Raw genomic sequence first — 20,102 nt, 5'->3', positions numbered from 1 at the left:
GTTTGGCCATGGAGAGACAGAATTTGTCTCTGTTCAGTGTAATATACAGCCCTGCTAAGAGCCAGGTTTCAAACTGCCACTGTTCAGGTGGCCAATAGCAATCGTATCTACTGGTGTCTGCGGCTTTAGCTGCTTCATTGCACAGCAATACACTGCATTCTCTTCTTGCATTGAAAAGGACAATGGGGAATCACAGGCACATTGGCACCGAGTGAGGTGGAGAAGTTATATACAGTATGAGGAAGATAGCTGTTTTGTGGAACTGTCTAAATCACACCAAATTATTGTGCGGGAACCAAGGTTTCAGGATCTAGTTCAGGGGTGGCCAACACCAGCCCTCAAGGGACAGTAGAGGTATTCTCAAGGGCCAACAACAGGTCAGGTTTTCAGGATATCCCTGCTTCAGCACAGGTGGTGCAGACTTTGACTGAGCCACTGATTGAGCCACCTGTCCTGAAGCAGGGCTATCCTTAAAACGTGACCTGTTGGTGGCCCTTGAGATCTGGAGTTGGTCACTCCCGATCTAGTTCCATGAGACGTTGGCAACGCTTCTGTATCCCACTGCCTTCTATTTAATATGAAGGTGGAAACCCTTTCCAGATCCATTGTTCCTAGGGTCGCCACATTTCCCTTTTTATAATACGGGACGCCGAATTCCAGTGTGAAAGTGTGACGTCATAATGAGTGATGAATGGTTTGCAAATGCTTTGAGCTGAATTGTATCCTGATTAACAGCTATATTATTCGGTTTTTATGATCTCTGCTCTTGGCCAGCCGGGGGAAAGACGCTCACTGAGTAACACCCGTAGGGCTGGGTGCCGTGGTAATAGGAGATGACCAGGCAGTGTCCTACCTTTAATATTTTAATAATTTAGTAAGGTGACATCTATCGGAAACGGTAACTATTACACTCAAATAGCAATCTTTTATGTTTTTATGACTGATTTCATCACAGTAATTTTAAGTTCAGGCACAAAAAATACGGGACAATGATGCATCCCGACAGACCTTCCGGGGACAAGTCAATGAAATAAGGGACAATCCCATATATACTACCGTATATAATTGTGCCTGAATTAATTTACACTATGCATTGCTGTGTAGACTGGCAGCCATATCGCTTGCAATGAAATGGCATTAATAAGTAGTGTAATGCGTGTCCTAGTGCCTTTGCATCTGTGATTGTCATGTTAACAGTCTGTACAGGAGAGAATGGCGTTTGCTTTTACCCAATCATTTGCACAAAGAAAACAAAGAAAGGGCAGATGATACAGTACCTCCATGGTCTGAGACTGGTGCATGGATTTGATTGCATTCTGTGCCATTGCCCTTGTAGAAAATGTGACAAACGCACAGCCTGTGGGGACAAGGGGACAGGGAGCAGGAAAGACAAAAAAAAACAACAAGACAAAAGGGTTGGACGCTTGTTAAACCAACACAGTCTACGAGAACGGCCACAAGACGACACTGTTCTCAGTAGTACACAAAAGTAACAACTCCTCAAAAGGTTTTAGTGGTTTGATACTTACAGTGTTGACTTGCTAATCCGACCATAGAAGAAAGAAAAAAAAACAAAAAAAAACAAAATGGGGAAGTGTTCTTTTCAGCCACAGGATGTTACAGATACGTAAAATCGAGATAGATGTACAAATATTCATTCATTTCAATATAAATATATACATATATATATATAATTTTTTTTAAACCAGGTAGGATTCATCTCATTTTCAAATATGCATTGTACGGTAAGGACCACTCATCAAAAGACAAGAACTGCCAGGTGACTCTGTTGGTCCTCATTCTTAGTGTGAACTTATAAAGCAGTGTTCCCGTAGGTTGAAGAGTGCAGCCCTTGCCATGAAAATGTTTGGAGACAGACACGGGAAATTGAAGCACTCCTGTGAATTTAAAGCCCTCGGTTTTATATAGTACATGTTTGTTTTTTCGCTTTAGATTATTAATTGATGCTCTTTGCATTGACTAATTAGGTGAATTTTAAAAAAATACATTTTTTTGCTACCAGTGAGAAGGAAAGGAGTTGCCCCCAAAAAATGGAGAATATAATGTCACATAAAAAAAAGTCACTTTATATTAATAAAAACATTGCATTTTTAGAAATGACACCACTTCATTTAATGCAGTTCCCTGTAATCCACGGGTAGCCAAATCCAGTCCTCAAGCGCTACCAACAGGTCAGGTTTTTAGGATATCCCTGCTTCAGCACAGGGGGCTCAACTGATTGAGCCCCCTGTGCTGAAGAAGGGATATCCTAAAAACCTGGCCTGTTGGTAGCGCTTGAAGACTGGAGTTGGCTACCCCTGCTGTAATCTGATGGAAATGTGCTTTATAAATACACACCAAGTAAGACCGGCCAACATTTCACAATATAATGGTGTCCTTCATACATGACCTCTGAAATGTTTAATGTTACTTTCATTTTTTATATAAATCAACCATCATATCAAACATATTCAGTGACAGTAGTGAGATTATTGTAACATTATATCTGGTTCAGAGGAAAAGAAATGCATCAATAACTCAATGGAAGAGCAAGATTAAACAAATGACAGTTTCATTGGCAGCTTACTTATAACAGGATAAGCATGTTTGTTTACATCTAAGAAACTCATTACTGACATATGCTTTACCATACTTTATGTAAATTAAGTAACCATGTCAATTGAACAAGTCTTAAAGGAGCAATCCATCCTAACTAACCTCCATTGTATTTTTGCCTGGATTGGAACCAGGGGGGTCATCCGAACCCCACTATTTTCAGCTCCGGGAACCCCCAGCTCCCGAGATATTTACTGGTGAAGTTACTGTTACAACTTCCTGTTTTTTAAAGGGGATTTAAACGCCCATCCAATAGGAATCCACAACCAATGATGTTGAAGCTTCCTATTGGCCCAAGATTTGGCCGCCATTTTCTTTCTGCTGAGGGAGATTTAAACCCGATAATTTTGCCGGTAAATATCTCAGGAATCAGGGCATCCCCGAAGCTCAAAATAGTCGTGTTGGGTTCAAAGGAAAACCCCGGTTCTCACCCTGTAAAAAAAAAAAAACTTGTGATACAAAAGTAGGAGGAACTGCTCCTTTAATTGAGTAACCCCTCAACAAAACACATGTTATTTACACTTACATACAATATGTTATCTCAACATAGACTTATATGCTGTGATGCTTGAATTATAAGCATGTTAGTGCTCAGACAAAGCAATATAGATTAGTATTAAAGGGGGAGGGGAAGGAAAATCATTCAGTGGCTGGAATTTCGAATATTTGTTATTTTCTTAAGTATCCGTGGTTTATTCTACATAAGGATTTACCAATGGGGTAACGTAATTGACTGGAAAACATTTAAAGCTTGCGGCACTAACCATATGTTCTTTGCAAAATTAGGTCTAGTAGGCCTCAGTCTCAAAAACATGGCTATATGCAAAGGATTTGCAGTGAGGATATTTAAGCTGAGTAGGTCTGCACGTTGTGTAATAGTTTCTTTTTTTATATATATATAAATGCTAAGGTGTTAAAAGAAACATTGCAGGCAAAAGGTTGTAAACCAATAAGATTGCCATGGTAACTTTCATTGCGTTACACATCGACAGGGCGGAAACGGCCGTATCCCACAAAAACATGCAGGGAGTTGTAACGTTAATGAAAAGACAACACAGTAACTGCATGTATCATAATATATTGTTATATATATTTTTTTAAAATTCAGCTTTAACCGACTCCTGTGCTTATTGAATGAAGGGGCTCAGTGCTTGGAATACATAATCCCTTAATGTTACCCGCGCCAGAGCCAGCGTGGGTCAAATGTAGCAGTTTCAAGGCTCATTGCCCTCCTAACTAAAAAAAAAACCAAAACACTGCCTTTGGAAATTTCCATTTTATTCATCAAGCACCCTTGGGTATCTTGAGGAAAAAGGCTGTGAAATGAATGCAGATCCTGGCTGATTTTGTAATAATACTATGGCTCACTAAAAGCTTCGCCAGCGTAACATAGATATGTAGGACTCGTAATCTCTAATGGCTTTAAAAGTGCATTGATTTTCAGCTTCTTTAGCCCTGCACAGTTTGAACTCAGGTTTCAAAGAATAATTTAGTGTTCCACTCAATTTCCTCAAAACATTATTATTACTACTTAAAAGATTTCCAAATGAAGCAGATCTATACACTGTGAGTTTCCAGCATATTGTCATTTCAGAGCTAATGCACGGAAACCCACTCTGGGCATCGCACGTTTTTGAGCTGCCACAGTGACCAGCAAACACAAAGAAACGATGGTTTATTCATTTGGTTCCAGCGACTAAAGGATTCGTAGATATGGCCAAATGAGTCTGCGGGGCAGAAAACGTGGCTTATTTCTCTCCCCTGCTTCCCCTGTGTATAGCTGGCGAGATCATCAAGTCATAACTGTAATTAACAGTTGTAAAGAAAGACAGTCAAGGAAAGAAATGCCCGCCCTGCACCGACAGCGCAGGAACTACCAAGAAAAGGTCAATGCATTTTGGTGTCATGCGGAAAGTTGAATGTAAAGTATTTGTTAAAGCAGAACTTCATGCTTGGGACGGCAGTTTTGCCACTTGGCTTTGCGACCACTTAAATATGTCCAGACAGCCAAGGATGTGTAATTTGTTTGGGAGATGTGAAACCATTGTAAAGATTACAGTAAAGGCCAATGTATTCCCATCACAGAGTGTGCTCTCCGCAACATTTAAAACACTGGTCTCCAAATCTGAGTGTTAACCTAGATTTAATGATAGTGGACAGTGCATTAGTGACCTCGCGAGGCTCTTCTTCATGACCTACAGCAGAGGTGGCCAATGCCAGTCCTCAAGGGCCACCAACAGGTCAGGTGTTAAGGCTATCCCTGTGCTGTAGCTGGGAGAGCCTTAAAACCTGACCTGTTGGGGGTTCTTGAGGATTAGAGTTGAGAACCCCTGTCTTAACCAATATTACCTCTAAGTAGAGGCATTCTTCTGCAGGTTAAAGGGCAGGCATAATATTACAATATTGTAATAATACAGGCAGACTTCTGTAAAGAAGCTACGCTTAGGGAGATGGGAAGTCCAGCGATAATATACATTGAAGGAGATGAAAAGCCGTCCCCTGACATGAAGTGCTACTTTAATGTATTTTTACCTCTGTGATGAGCACACGTGAACATTAAGGAATTGCAATTTGATTTGCACAGATGTTGAGTTGCAGTTATGTGGGTTCGGTAGGTTATGTGAAGTGTCATTACTTGAGATGCAGCATAAATTTCCAGATGCAAAACAAAAAGATGTATTTGCACCTGGTTGGCTTTTGGTGTGCAGATTTAATACAAGCAACAACTTTGCATACAATCTAAATCTAAAGAAAAGAAAGCAAAAGAAGTGTAGTAAAATGTGAAATAAACCACTGTACCTCGGCTAGACTCCATATTGCTGCTGGGCACTAAAATTAAAAAGGGCTCACGTTTATGATCAAACTCAAAAGTAATTGGTCTTAACACACTAATCTTATAGTAACAGCACCAGCATGTCGGCTATTTGGAATAAATGTCAAGTACTTGCATTGTCAGGGTGGAAAACCAAACACAGACGTTAAGCGATCTGCAGTACTGTGCCATTTATGCCAATGGGAATGAGTAGGTGGCACAGCTGACTTAAGCACCAGTCCCTCCAAATAAAACATGGGGAATGAGAATACTTACCGTACACACATTTCCATGCATGGATATTGCATCCCGACTTGGGAATTGCTAGCAAGTTTGATTAACACAGGTTGATCCATTATCGTTTATTTTAAAAAAAAAACAACAACAACAACAACAACAACAATTGCCTCTAAGAGGAAAAAAAGGCAAATATTCGTTGAATGGGAAGTACAAAAAAAAAAAACAGGTCTGGGCAAACCTGTCCAGATGTATTGGATTCAGCGGACTACCTTGATATTACCACAGTAAACATAAATACTGGGTTTATGTGTGAAGGAAATGACCAGTAAGACAGGTTTGAAAGACCAGCTGTGGAAATGAACACTAAAGCAACAATGTTGAGTACAGCACTGTATGTCTATGCACTTCCTACTGCCAAATGTGTGCTCCGATTAGAAGAGGAGTGCAAAGAGCCACCCCTTACACTGGCTGCTTCTTCTCATTGCTGTGGGATAGAGTGCAATAGGTTAGTCACTGTGGGCATGACTTGTAAGCAACATTAGTGATCAGCATGTATTAAAGATATTTTTTCCAAGGGAAAAGGATCTTTAGGTCACCTGAAAGATTGCCGAGATGTGTAGGGAGCTATGTATCAAGTGTTACACATCGCTTTTTTTTGTAGTGTGCGAAGGAGGTTTATGTTTAATCTAATTACCATTGTTTTTCTCCTTCGTTGAGTCAACGCCAGTAATCAGTTTCCAAGATGGCATTAGAAGTGCGACACGCATGTTAACACAATCAAAATGAGTTGTGCCACACGAAGGCGTCAGTGGCTACGACTTGATACACACACCTCACAAAATCAATAAACATTGACTGTGCAAGAGAAATCATTATGGGAAACTCATATAGCATGTATAGAAAAAAGGCTGACAAAGTCCATACATTTCTGAGCCCGAAAATGCTTTCCAAAAAAGAGAATTAACCTGGGGAGCTGGAATTGCGTGGAGGTAACGCGGTGTGATTAGGGAAGAATGTGATGATGTATATTCATTATCAGAGATTTTCTTCTTTGAAATACTACAGGACATTTTCTCTGGCCCACAACAGGATTTCAGACATGAAATATAACATGTTTTTAAAGGTATGCCATTTTTAAAACCGAGCAGAAGAAACGGGCGCGTCACGCAGAAAAACGGGAAATCTTTTTATTTTTTAATAAATTAGTTCTGTAGTGTTAGATAAGTGATTGTTTTAAAAAAATAATAATAATTTTATTCAACTCTTAATGCCATTTCAAATGAGTTTTAAAGCATCCTTTGATTTCTATAGCAGGCTTTAGCCCACCTCCCAAGCAGTGCAAGATCTTTGCAACACTTTCTTGTTTCTGATCATTTGTCGGTAATGCTCCCAGCAGTTTGAGCTGCAAACTGTAACAATAGATCATGTTACCTTAGTAAGGAACATAGATACATTGTAGCTGCTGAGTTACACGGACTGTAGCAGCCATTATGTTAGTCACGCAATCAGGATTAATAACAGGAGCACCAAACTTTTGCCAGCTTAGGTAAGTTACAATGTAGAATTATACATTGTCACATCCTTTACATATAAAAATAAGAAAAAAAGAGAAAAGGTGGGGGGGGGGGGGGGTGGAATTTGTATGGCTGCTTTAAAATGAACACAAGATATAGTACTTGAAGGTTACATTGCGTAGCTACTGATTCGAAGGGGAAGATCATTATCTTACAGTGGTACATACTGTACACACACCGCAGTCCTGAATAACATAGCACTTTGTTGCCAAGGAATCCTTTTAGTTACTTAATTTGATCTTATTATCCATCAGTGTGTTCCATACTGGCAATTACTAAGCAGAGGTTAAGAATGCATAAGAGGCATGGAAAATGTCAACAGAAATCAATAAGACACAGTTTATGCATTTAGCACAATTTCCCGCAGCCGTGTGTGCGAGATGGAAGTTACTCAGAGATGTTGCAATTAGCTGGTCTCGAAGAAAAAAATATAAATAAATAAAAAAAGTCAAAGTGTTAGCAGAACAATAAAGAAGCCTTTTACACCAGGAGGGAACGTACCGGAGGTCCTTTCAAAAGTGTGCTTCTTTTTAATTTACAGATCAATCAGTATTCCTTTTACTGCCAAATGTGATGCAAAGTGCCTCCCACATTCTGTTTGAAAATCTTGCGATTGCTTCCAAGTAGATCTGATGTTGGAAGAGAGCCCCGGTAATTTTGATTTTAAATACACAGAAGGAGATGATTTTTTTATTTATTCCCAACTGGGAAACAGAAGTCAAATCATTCCCCCTTTAAAAAAAGAACATTACATTTGTCTAATTAGTAGTGAAGTGTTTACTCCTCGTGTAACCCAAGGACAATCCATCTACTGTATACAGTATATGCTTTAAATACTAATATATTGGATTGTAAGTTCCTGGGTACAGCACGAATGACATTATGATAGCTGTATAAAAATAAATACTCTTTTTAGAGATATAGACGGATAAACGTTTTAACTGGAGATCAGGAAAATGACATGTTTTGAAATCTCCAAATGCTCTGTGGCAGAATAAAAACAAATCTATCATTATTGCTGACCTATAATTCACCTAGCAACTACTTTATATTTATATACTTCAAGTATCAGACATTGCTGCTTAAATGTAGAGGGAGCATTCACTTATTTCGGAAACACTGTCTTTTCTACACCTATGGAACAGATATGGGATTGACTGTGGACAGGCTACTTAAAGCAATTTCCTCCCTGGAGTAATACGGAATATTGTTGATGGAAAGTACTATCACTGAATAGACCAGGCGTGGAAAACTGCAGTCCTCAAGGGCTACCAACAGGTCAAGTTTTAAGGCTATCCCTGCTTTAGAGACTCAAAGACTGAGCCACCTGTGCAGAAGCAGGAATATTCTTAAACCCTGACTTGTTGGTGGCCCTTGAGGACTGGAGTTGGCCACCTCTGAATAGACATTGGACCTTATGTAATATACACACTGCCTTCGAAAGGGCATTTATTCTTTAGAACAGTGGGGTCTGATGAAACATAAGGAGACAAGAAGGCTCAGCTAAGAGAAACCCTTTCTCACTGAACGGATGATGAATGCATGGACCCGTTTCAAGGAGAGGTGTCTGGGACATAATGATAACTGGATTAGAAGCAGAACTGGGAAAGCACAATGGGAACATTCAGATAAGACTAGAACATTTCTCTTGTCTGCTTTTTTTCTTCTGTAGCACGTCGATGGCCTTACCAGAATTAAAGATTTATCATAGGTTCTGATAGCTTTTACTATAACAACAAGAGACTTCTCCACAGCTGCAATACTGCATGAAGAGTTTTTGAACTCTCACAAGTTTCTCTTTCATATGTCCGTTTCCAGAGCTACTAAAGTCTTTCGATTTACCATCCTCTGTTAGTTGGGCCAGACAGACTAAGCAATGTTAAGAATGTTAAGCCTCATTATTAAACTTACTTATTTTAATCGTTTCAGAAATGTTGCATTTCATTTTTTTTTTTTTAAAGGGACATTGATATATGTTCTTGGGAATTAAAGGCTTCAGGCTGTCCGTGATCTAGCACAATCTCTCCTTTTCACAGCACATGTATTACATCTATGAAGATTTGGCAAGTAGTATATGTAGCACTTTGAGTAATCTAGTTGGGTCTGCCAAAAAGATTGATTGTTCTGTACATCACAATTTGGGTAATTGTTACCCATAGCTTTGGATCCTATCCTAGCCCAAGTCATCTGCTAATGGGCAGGGTATGAAGCATACTCTGACCCATATGGACTAAGCAGTTCTATGTCTACTACTCATTTGAATGGGTCAGGAGGTGTCTTATGGAGTAATACCGCCTAGTAAATAACGCCTTGTGTCATATATTGCTATATACTGTACTGTAGATTTCAATGAAAACCATGTGGTTTTTTTTAAATTCTATTACTAATCATACTAAATTCTAACAAATTGCACAGTGGACCTGTAACAGATACACATGTTTTGCATTATAAGAATTGTGTCCTCTTTGAGTTTATTTTATCTGTGTGGGGTTGTGTCTACCGAGCACTAGACAAGCTGGAGGCCATTGATTAAAGGTGGGGTCAGAGATGGGGGGTATTCATTAAATTAGATTTTCCAAAATTAGAAGCGACTGGATGTCCAGTGCTAAAACGACTTTGCTTTGCACCTGATTCCATCAGCCTTCTTCTGCTGAGCTGTTTATTCCAATCAAATATGTTTGCAGAGCTCTTCATCAATCGCAAACTTAAAAGGGAAATTACAATCAGCAACATACTTGAAAATGTGCCACTACATGCATAAACCATGCTCCCCGTGTAAACTTCTGATTGAATATTTGGAATTTGCCATCAATTATTAGTGGTTGATAAAGTGCCTCTTTTGTCCCTACATCAATCCTAACTCTTTTGATTTGGGGCAACGTCTCGTGCTTAGCGTAGAAACACACAGGATACTCTGCAGATGCAAGCTTTCGTGGGAGTGCTCTGCATGAGTGGTTGGCACGTTGTAGATGAGAAATCCTTGGCAGTGTAGCAGCGGGTCACACCCTCTCACACACCCTGCAAAGATACCCACCCTCTTGTCACTTATAAACTACAATTTGGCAGACGTTAAACCCCTTCTATTAACCAAAACTGAAAAAGATAAGCATTAAAAGTGTATGCAAGTAAATACATACTGTAAATGCAGAGTACCGAGCTACTCCTGGCACCAGATCACTTTTTCTAATTAAGTACGCCCTTGTCTTTATCATTTTTAAATCAGGTTTTAATACACATATTTATTTTCTCTGAAGAATGAAAATAATAATTAACGCTGGAAGGCTGAAACTTTTAAAGCACCTGTTCCTTCAACTTTTGTTTTTAAACAGGAAATCAAAGTTCTCTGTAGAGTATTTTTTTTTTCATTTAAAAGTATGATATATGATAATTAATAGGGTGCAAAACCATTACTTTTAAAGGCTGACTACATTTTTGCGAAACATAACCTTACATTTATAAACATTAGATGTCGTGCGTACATACACTATGGGGGGGGGCTATACGTAATGAAATACAAAATGAAATGATTGAGATATTCCCCTTTATTTATCTTGACACTGAAGCCAGATACATTTGATTTGTGCTGCTTGTATTTCTGCCACAGGAACTATCATAAGGGAACCGAAGTGAAACGCACTGACATTCATTCTGAATCCTTCTGTACCTAGAGAAGCACAACAAAGAGAGAAGATGATACCGTAGGTGTGTGCTGTTTCACAAAATGCAGCAGCGACCGGAATTAGTTAATATTTCAAGACATTTATGCCTCTGTGATACCTCAAGTGTTATCACTGGTATCATAAACAAGTCGGACTCCTGGCTATTATGAAAGGTGTAGCTTGCCAATCAGTTCAGCTTTGGGACCAGTTTGTGCTGGTGACGTCACAATGCAGGCTGAGCTCCTGAGAACAAGGATCAGTGGCTAGCGTTAAAAATGACAATAAGATGCACAGTGCTGGAACATGTAAAATAAATGCATAAATTATACTGGAACGCATGAAAAAGATCACTCAAAATGTTACAACATTAAAAACAGATGTGTCATTTCAAATCTAAAACGGGGGACTGGTGCTTAAAATCTAATTTTCCTTCATCCACATGTAAAATAGACACATGTCTAGGGTTACCAACTGAAGCCAGGATGGACAGACTGTTCCAGAACAGCTTTTTGTGTCTCTCAAAACATCCAAGAATGCTTTGAGAGAAGTAACACAAAAAAGCAGAACCAAATGAAATTGTCCTGTAAACATGAGCTCAGCCGGGCACATTATACATGTCAATATAGTAAATGTTCCATTTGAAGATAATCATTTGAAAAGCTTTGCCATCGCTGATGCTTTATTGTATCCATGTTGCATTGTAATAGATAACACACCAAATCATGCTTCCCGTAGAGACCCCTTTTGACTTTACAACTACAAGTGATTACTTCTTTTCCATCTCTGTAGAAAGTTCACATGGGTAACTACATCACATGGGAAGCAATCGTCGGTGACCTCTTGGCCCAACACATCTGCTGCCTGTGACATATTGCTCCAATTAGCGCTTAAGGAAGGGGTCTTTACAGACGGCACACTCACCTCGACTCAATCCGTCAGGTCCCCGTAGGATTCGGCATTCTTCTATCTGCCCAAATGGAGAGAACATCACCCTGATATCGTTCTCGTTACACTTCTTCGAAACCATTCCTATGAACAATTTTCTGTCTTCCACGGCTAAGAGATAAAGATAATGAATGAGCAAAGGCCATTTCATCTTTTTATTCCTGTGATCAATGCTTCATTACCACATCAAAACCAACTACCATCATGCGAGCCTGGCTCTCTGTTTTAAACGGGTCCCAAAGGCAAATGCATACACTTTATTTCTCATTTCTTATCTTTTTTCACCCGGCTATGATGCTGCTTCAGCAGGGGTGGCCAGCTTCAGTCCGCAAGGGCTACCAACAGGTCGTGTTTGAAAGATATTCCTGCCTCGGTCCGAGCTTGAGCCACTGATTACGCCACCTGTGCTGAAGCAGGGCTATCCATAAAACCTGACCTGTTGGTGGCCCTTGAGGACTGGAGTTGGCCACTCCTGCACTGCAGCTCGTGGCATGCTAAATAACAACCGGTATGGACCCAAATACATTAATATCCATTGTTTTAACACCTTCCAAACTGTTTATGCGCAGTATAGGAAACATACACTTCTCCAGTACTGATGTGCTAAATGTTTGGGAAGATGATTCCATAACTAATGCTGAAAAAAAAACCACAGTAGTTAATTCTGACATCCCTACTGCTTGTTATTAATGCATTTGTACCCCCACCCCCCAATATACCAGCAAAGAAACCAATACATGGGGAAGAACTGTTATTACTGAGTGATAAAGGACAAAAGAGACAGGTCAGCATGCAACACAGTTAGAATAGAGGACCCCACCAAGAACTATGTGTTGGGCTATTTAAGGGGTCTTGAATAAACTGAAGTGTACAGAGATGATCAGCAGAATTTTAAGCTACGGATTCTTTCTATAGCAGGAATAAAGGTTTCACTTGAACAGGAATAGAAAGAAAGAAAGAGAGAGAGAGAGAGAGAGAGAGAGAGGGAGAGAGGGAGAGAGGGAGAGAGGGAGAGAGAGAGAGAGAGAGAGAGAGAGAGAGCGCCATGGCATTATAAACTTCCACTGCTAATAATTAAACTGGAGTTTGTGTTTTCCCACTTCAGAGACCAGTGTATTTACCAGTAGTCCACTCCGTTCTTATGTGTTTTGATTAGAATATTTCAGCGAGTATTGTTATCACGGTAGAAGAGCCCCTGGAAATGCTCATTGATTTAGCAAAGATTTACTGTTTTCTCCTATGACCAAAGGAAAAGCTTTTTGGTTTTAATTGCAGCCATTCTGTTTAGCAGCAGTGCCTGCTGGCAGCAGCAGCAGCTATCATTTTGTCTTTGTTAGAATCCCAATTTAGCTAGAAGGGAGAACATCATGAATAATTGTGAATACTTTCACGGCAATCTCAAGAATGGAGTTACACGTACTTTGAAACTTTAGACATGTCTCAAACATGACCTTATGATGCAGCAACTCAGGTACCACAGCACAAGCTTTGTTCTCAGAGTCACTGCAGGTTATAGCTGGGATATTAATAGCTTTTATCATTGTAGCAGCTTTCCATTCCATGCTTTGCAGTTATACAGCGGAGATGTGCGTGTAGCCACTGCTGAGTTGGAATGCTGGGAGCAAAACAGTTTATATTGACAAAAGCAAACCACCCCATTAGGAAATCAATAATTCAATAATTCAACCATTCACTGCTTTGCTACAAAGCAAAACATTGGATGATCAATGCATCGGAACAATTTTTTAAATACTTATATAAAGAGAGGCATTTGCACACACAAACACATTTTTATATATATCTATATATATATAGATATATAGATATATATATCTATATATATATATATATATAGATATATATATATATATATACACATACACACATGGAAATTATGTTGTTAGCTTCGGGGACCACTCGGTTTTGGGGTTACTCATCGGTGCAGTTCTGGGTGTTTCCTGATAGGGATGTAAATGGCTGTCCTATAGGAATCCGCAAACAATGACATTGTGGTTTCCAATAGGACCGCGTTTTGCCTGCCATTTTGTTTCCCCTGGAATGGAGTTGAATGCTTTCAGTGCCGGAGAGGCCGCAGAGCCAGAGAGCCTCTGCCCCTCCGGCACTCACAATCGTGTGGCTGCTTCGGAGATGACGTAACGGAAGTGGAGAAATCGCCCTCCCTTCCAACCGCCATGACTTCAGATCCTGTCCTGAGCTTCATAGGAGCACAGGACGCCATCTCCCCTAGACAATGAGCATTTTATGGGGGGGGGGGGTAGCTACTACGTCATGATGGAACCCAGGGGGCCAAGACACAATATTAGCTATGGTCACAGAGCTCTCAAAGGGTTAAATATCGGTACATTCACTGAAACGTATCTCCAGAACGTGGGGGTTCCCAGAGCTAACAATAGCAGGGTTTAGCTCTGGGGGAACCCTCTGTTCCAATCCTGTAAAACAAAACCCCAAAAACGAGCAGTAAGGAGTGCTGCTTTAATTTCTTAGCCTGAAACCTTATTGCAGGGGTGGTCAGCTCCACAAGCCACCAACAGGTCAGGTTTTCAGGATAACCCTGCTTCAGCACAAGCGGCTCAATCAGTTGCTCAATCAATGACTGAGCCACTGATTAAACCCCCTGTGCTACAGCAGGGATATCCTGAAAACCTGACCTGTTGGTGGCCCTTGAGGGCGGGAGCTGGACAACCCTTGCCTTATTGCGTTTCCTTTTTCTTAGTGTCAAAAACTCTCCCAGGTCTGAGTTGGCATATATCTCACTGGCTAATGATCTGCATCAAACAGAAGACAGCAGCAGGTTTTTCTTACTTTTATTCCATATTGCCACAAGCAAGAAAAATGCAAATAACAATGTGTGTCATCAACATGCGGGATTCAATTAGATCAAATATCTTTTGACAATTGTATGGTGCGTATGTTGTGTGATTTTAGAATCTGAAATAGGGACTTTGTGATACTAGAAAACAGACGTCGTTTGTAGGCACACTAGGCAGCGCTATTTGTGTTGGAGCATATTTCTATCACATTGATATGAATGCCATTTTCCAAAGTGAAGAAAGAAACAATGTTATTCAAACCCTACTGTTATTATGGGATCAGCCCTTTCCAGGATGAGATGTAATGTTGGTTACATGGTCGCCCGACAGCAGTACAAGGGCAAGATCTAAAGACATGAATAGCAAGAATAAAGAAGGACTTTCTGTGATGTCGATGTTGAGCTCGTAGACAGGGAGAGAAAGTGCTTTAACTCGAATATAACGAGGGGCCGGTGGACAAGGGAGGAACTGAATCAACCATACGGTCAGACCAAAACCCATAAATCATGTTGTGAAATGTTCCTAGAATAAATGCTACGTGCATGATTGACCCATTCTCGTAGTGGCAGGTAGGATAAGATCATAAGAATTGGTGTAAGGACTGAAAAAAATGCCTTTGTCGATATAGCTGAACAACCTAGATAACTAATGACAAATATACAAGATATGTAATAATAAATACTGTATACAAGACTCTGAACATAGCAAGTTCTTTCAGCCTAATGAAACTCTTAGGAATTAAACATTTAGGGCTAATAAATCATCTTCATGACCTCAGATATCTAAGACTATTATTCCTGGAATTGTCTCGGGGGGTGACTATTTTAAGGCACTGCTTAGAAACATCACATTTTGGGGAACTAAATGAAAGGAAAATAATGTGAATTAATTTACTTCACTTGTTAAGTATATATCTGGGTGTTGTTAATATGTGGTCTGACAGTCTTTGCAAAATGCCTACAGGAGTTCTGAAGTGGGGATCATGGGGAGAGGTGTCATTACATCCCACTATGAGCTAATGTGAAATTACAGCTGTCAGAATTCACTCACAAAAGCCAACATGCCTAGCATATAGTGGACTACCTGTATGTACCAAGCACAGAAACTTCCCCAAATAGGTAACTCTCTACAGGAGAACATAAACAAGAGAAGTGTGTGTGTATATATATATATATATATATATAGATATATATATATATATATCTATATATATATATATATATATATATAGATATATATATATATATATATATATATATAAAAAACACATGCACACATTACCCTTACTCAAAGGCTGGAGCAACAAAGCAACAAAAGAAGCAGCACATGTTCCAGCCCTTGGGTTACCGTAATGTATACTGTATATTTATGTTATGCTAACTTGCAGACTCCACTGCCATTCCGGCCTGACTGGCGGCTGGGATTTGTCTGCTGATCCCATACACTCCAGCTGTAGACTTTGGTCTTCCGTAAAGTTAGCAGTAGAGACGCTGCAGAGATGTTAGAGAAACTCCTACGGTTTGAAGGAAGCAATCTGCACGGAAGAGGTTTGTGGTTCAAGGAGGGTTTCATTCCCTACTATATTGCTTCTTAAGGCCACCAACTGCTTGACATCACCTCTGGTCTTTCCCAACTGCATAAATATTCATGTTCCAAAACGTCTTCTCAATGTTTTCAGCATCAGGCCCACTCTTGGAAAAACTTCTCCAGCCTGGTGTTCGTAGAGTTGATAGAAGAGAACTCTATTTTCATTGCAGGGGCCACTGGTTGATTGTATTGTCGTTGCTGCTACAAGCCACAGACAAATATCTGCTAAACAAGTTGCAAGTAAGAAGTGAGGCACGATATCGTATATTGTTCTCACTTATTTATCCGGGATGATCATTTATCCTGGAGTGGTTAGATGCCCATCCTCGATAAGCCCTCTATCTGGGGAGTACGCATTGCTTTCCAAGTGCTGCTAATCCTTTGATTGGTAATAATTTTGAATTGGTAGAAAATGCTGGCCCTCTTGTGTTATCAGTGGGTTATTTTTCACTGTCGCGCTAATAGTCCCTACAATCTAAGCCACCATGGCTGAATGTTGATAACCGAGCCCAATTCAGATTTACAGACTGTGTATTTTCTAAAGTAGACACTGCAAGGATTTGTTTTAAGTGCATTGAATCTGTCCCTTATACTGTACACATGAATTGATATCACAGTTAATGCAAACTGAACTCTCATTTCTTTTTCCGTTTTAAAATGCTTATAGTACGGTAAATTCCCTTTTTTATGATTTTATTCCTTCCATTCTGTAAATGGCATGCAAATCCAATTCACTGGTAATGAGCCGCCTGTCAGAGTTACTCCTAAAGTACAGCTACCAAGTCAGATTTTTCCCCCCCGTGAGACTCTCCAGCACCCATATTTATTTTTATTATTGTGCAAATTATTTTAGCAGCGATGTCGAATTTCCATTTTTGTGTTTGCAATATTTTTCTTTCTTATTTGTTCGGAGGCTGCTTCTTTTTATCTTTTTTTTTTTTAAGGGCCAATTCCCTTGGATGATAAGAATGAATTTGTTCTAACAAAGGCAGGAAAATGAGGATAATGTACCTATCTTTAAGCTCTAATTTATTGATGTCATTCGACACCCTGTTGCATATCTTTCTTCTTTTTTGTTATGAAGAAGATTTAGAATCCTGATCTTCAAGATAGTACAGATACAGAATAAATAATCCAACACAGTAATATTAGCATGTTACTTGTCTTATGGGGATATCTGATATTAAATAACATTAAATATCTTATATCTGATATTAAATAACAGCTAGGAGAAGACAAAAAGTTAGGAAATCCGTGCTTGTACTGTCCCATATGTCTTATATACTGTAGTGCCGACGAGTATTCTAAAACAAATCTGGGGCAATCACCAACAAGACCCAGGTACATGCTGGGTACATCCTGGGTACATGCTGCAACATTTCAGTGACATTTCTGCAGACTGACTAATGGCCCATCGGATTAACAGTGGGGGTCCCTGGCAGTCCCATAAAAACTGAATGGGACTGCCAGGGACCCCTGCTGTGTTAATCCGATGGGCCATTAGTCTCTGCAGAAATGTCACTGAAGCAGCATGTACCCAGCATGTATCGTGATCTTGTTGGTGATAGCCCCAGATTTTCCAAGGCAAGTTTTAGAATACTCATCGGCACACCTGTATATGATTCCCGTGCAGGAGTACTCCAAAATCTCCTGTAAAGTGAGCTCCCTGAGGGAGCTCACAAAGTAGCACAAAGACAAAAAGGTAGAAAGCGCTCTGAGAAACAGTAAGGCGTAAAATATATATTGTAAAAAAGGTCCTCCAACCATACATAATAATACAAGTTCAAAATGGAAAAACAGCAGCGCACAGCCAAGGGAGCTAGGGCCAAAGTTGCGGTAAAATTGAGGATCCTTGCACATCCTTTTGGTGATGATTCAATAAATACAATTTTATCACCACTTTGACCCTGCCTCCCTCGGATGTGCGCTGCTGTTTTTGCATTTTGAACGTGTATTTCTTTACCTGCCTCATCAGAGACTCTAGAAGTGGTGAAAAGGGAATAAAGTGCGCAGCTAATAAATAAGTGACGTGATAAATAGTGATGAAATGGTAAATTAATTAATTACGTGACCTTGAACAGAGCGTCTGCAGCTGCGATGGAGGGGGGGCTCAGGGACCCCCTAGAGCTAACAGATAAATACAAAAAAGACACAGCGCACAACGCTCATAGTGCATTAAAAATTATATTCACATAAACAATTAAATGGGTGAGTAATGTGCGTACATCAATGCAGTATTAATAAGCAGTTTCGGGAAATGTTACCCAACGCCTCAGGAGACCGGAACAGGTGTCCTCACAAGGGTAGAAACGCTAATTTCTCTGGTGCAGGATCCTAGTAGGGTAGATGGAAAACCTCTATTGGTCCTTGCTCCCCAGAGCACGAGTAGAACGGGAGCTGCTGGCCCATGCAGTGCTTTTTCAAAGCGGAGCTGAACACCAGCTGGGTACTCTCACTCCCCTCCGTGTGGAACACTTCCGGGTTGGTGACGTCACCACGGGGAATCGCCGATTTCGGCGCCGTTCAAACTCGATCCCTGATGAAGAAACCTGCGGGTTTCGAAACGCGTAGGACATTTTGGTCAAGAGCTCTACCTTTCTACTAGTACCCTACTGCGCGAGCTGATCGAGTTTGAACGGCGCCGAAATCGGCGATTCCCCGTGGTGACGTCACCAACCCGGAAGTGTTCCACACGGAGGGGAGTGAGAGTACCCAGCTGGTGTTCAGCTCCGCTTTGATAAAGCACTGCATGGGCCAGCAGCTCCCGTTCTACTCGTGCTCTGGGGAGCAAGGACCAACAGAGGTTTTCCATCTACCCTACTAGGATCCTGCACCAGAGAAATTAGCGTTTCTACCCTTGTGAGGACACCTGTTCCGGTCTCCTGAGGTGTTGGGTAACATATCCCGAAACTGCTTGTTAATACTGCATTGATGTACGCACATTACTCACCCATTTAATTGTTTATGTGAATATAATTTTTAATGCACTATGAGCGTTGTGCGCTGTGTCTTTTTTGTATTTAACTCTAGAAGTGGGTAAGGATTGAAATTAGATGCAAATCTAGGAAGAAACTCAAGAAGACATGAGAGTACTTTGGATTGTTGAAGATTGCTTCATTTTGATTGACGCCCCTTATGAGGCTGCAGTAGTGTGGGACAACATCATTGGCTGGTACCTTCAGGATGGCTTATTACTCAATATGCAAAAGGCTTCTCATTAGTTTGACTACACTACCCACTCCATGCAAGAGTTCTCTCTTTTTATTTATATTTATGGATATTATTATTATTGAAGTTTTGTGTCTGGAACTATTTAGCACCCATTATCCCCTCTCTGTACATAATAATACAGCAATGCGTGTATACAAAATAAAGGACTTCCAATGTATTTAAAAATGGTAAAAGCAGGGACAGGGAGATCCGGATAAGCAGACGCTGGAGTAGATGATGAAGGTCCAGACCGCAATCTCCATCAGCTGTGCCTGATTCCTCTCTCTACCGGTCTGTGGCTCCACCGATGAGATCACGCACAAAAACCCCATGTGATCTCTACGCGTTTCGCCCTTTTTGCTTTGTTAGGAGGTCACATGTTCTGGTTGCTGATGTATTATATTGCTATTCTGAGCAAATACGGCTGGATGTGATTGGACCTACTGCAGCGGTTGCTTATCCGGATCTCCCGGTCCCTGCTCTCACCATTTGTAAACACATTGTAAGTCCTTTATTTTGTATACACACATTGCTGTATTACTATGTAGTTCTGTTGGAGGACCTTTTTTCAATACATATTTTACACCTTACTGTATGTCAGTGCGCTTTCTATTTTTGTCTTTGAACT

The 20,102-nt window shown here is 40.3% G+C and overlaps 1 protein-coding gene across 31 annotated transcripts in view; it reads right to left on the bottom strand.

The window, feature by feature from the left end:
* CELF2 (CUGBP Elav-like family member 2) overlaps positions 1-20,102 on the bottom strand; it is a 392,945-nt gene that overhangs the window by 73,760 nt on the left and 299,083 nt on the right. For 18 of the 31 annotated variants that reach the window (XM_075599457.1, XM_075599436.1, XM_075599441.1 and 15 more), the window contains exons 5-8: positions 11,823-11,957; positions 5,416-5,445; positions 1,530-1,541; positions 1,278-1,357 (exon numbers count right to left, since the gene is read on the bottom strand). In XM_075599457.1, the coding sequence (XP_075455572.1) occupies positions 1,278-1,357; positions 1,530-1,541; positions 5,416-5,445; positions 11,823-11,957 (257 nt within the window). The remainder of the gene's footprint in view (positions 1-1,277; positions 1,358-1,529; positions 1,542-5,415; positions 5,446-11,822; positions 11,958-20,102) is intronic. The other 13 variants (XM_075599447.1, XM_075599450.1, XM_075599449.1 and 10 more) reach the window with 3 other exon arrangements.

This window comes from Ascaphus truei, chromosome 5 (genome assembly GCF_040206685.1).
Source record: "Ascaphus truei isolate aAscTru1 chromosome 5, aAscTru1.hap1, whole genome shotgun sequence".
NCBI classification, from domain to species: domain Eukaryota; kingdom Metazoa; phylum Chordata; class Amphibia; order Anura; family Ascaphidae; genus Ascaphus; species Ascaphus truei.
This window is presented reverse-complemented; position numbering and strand designations above follow the sequence as displayed.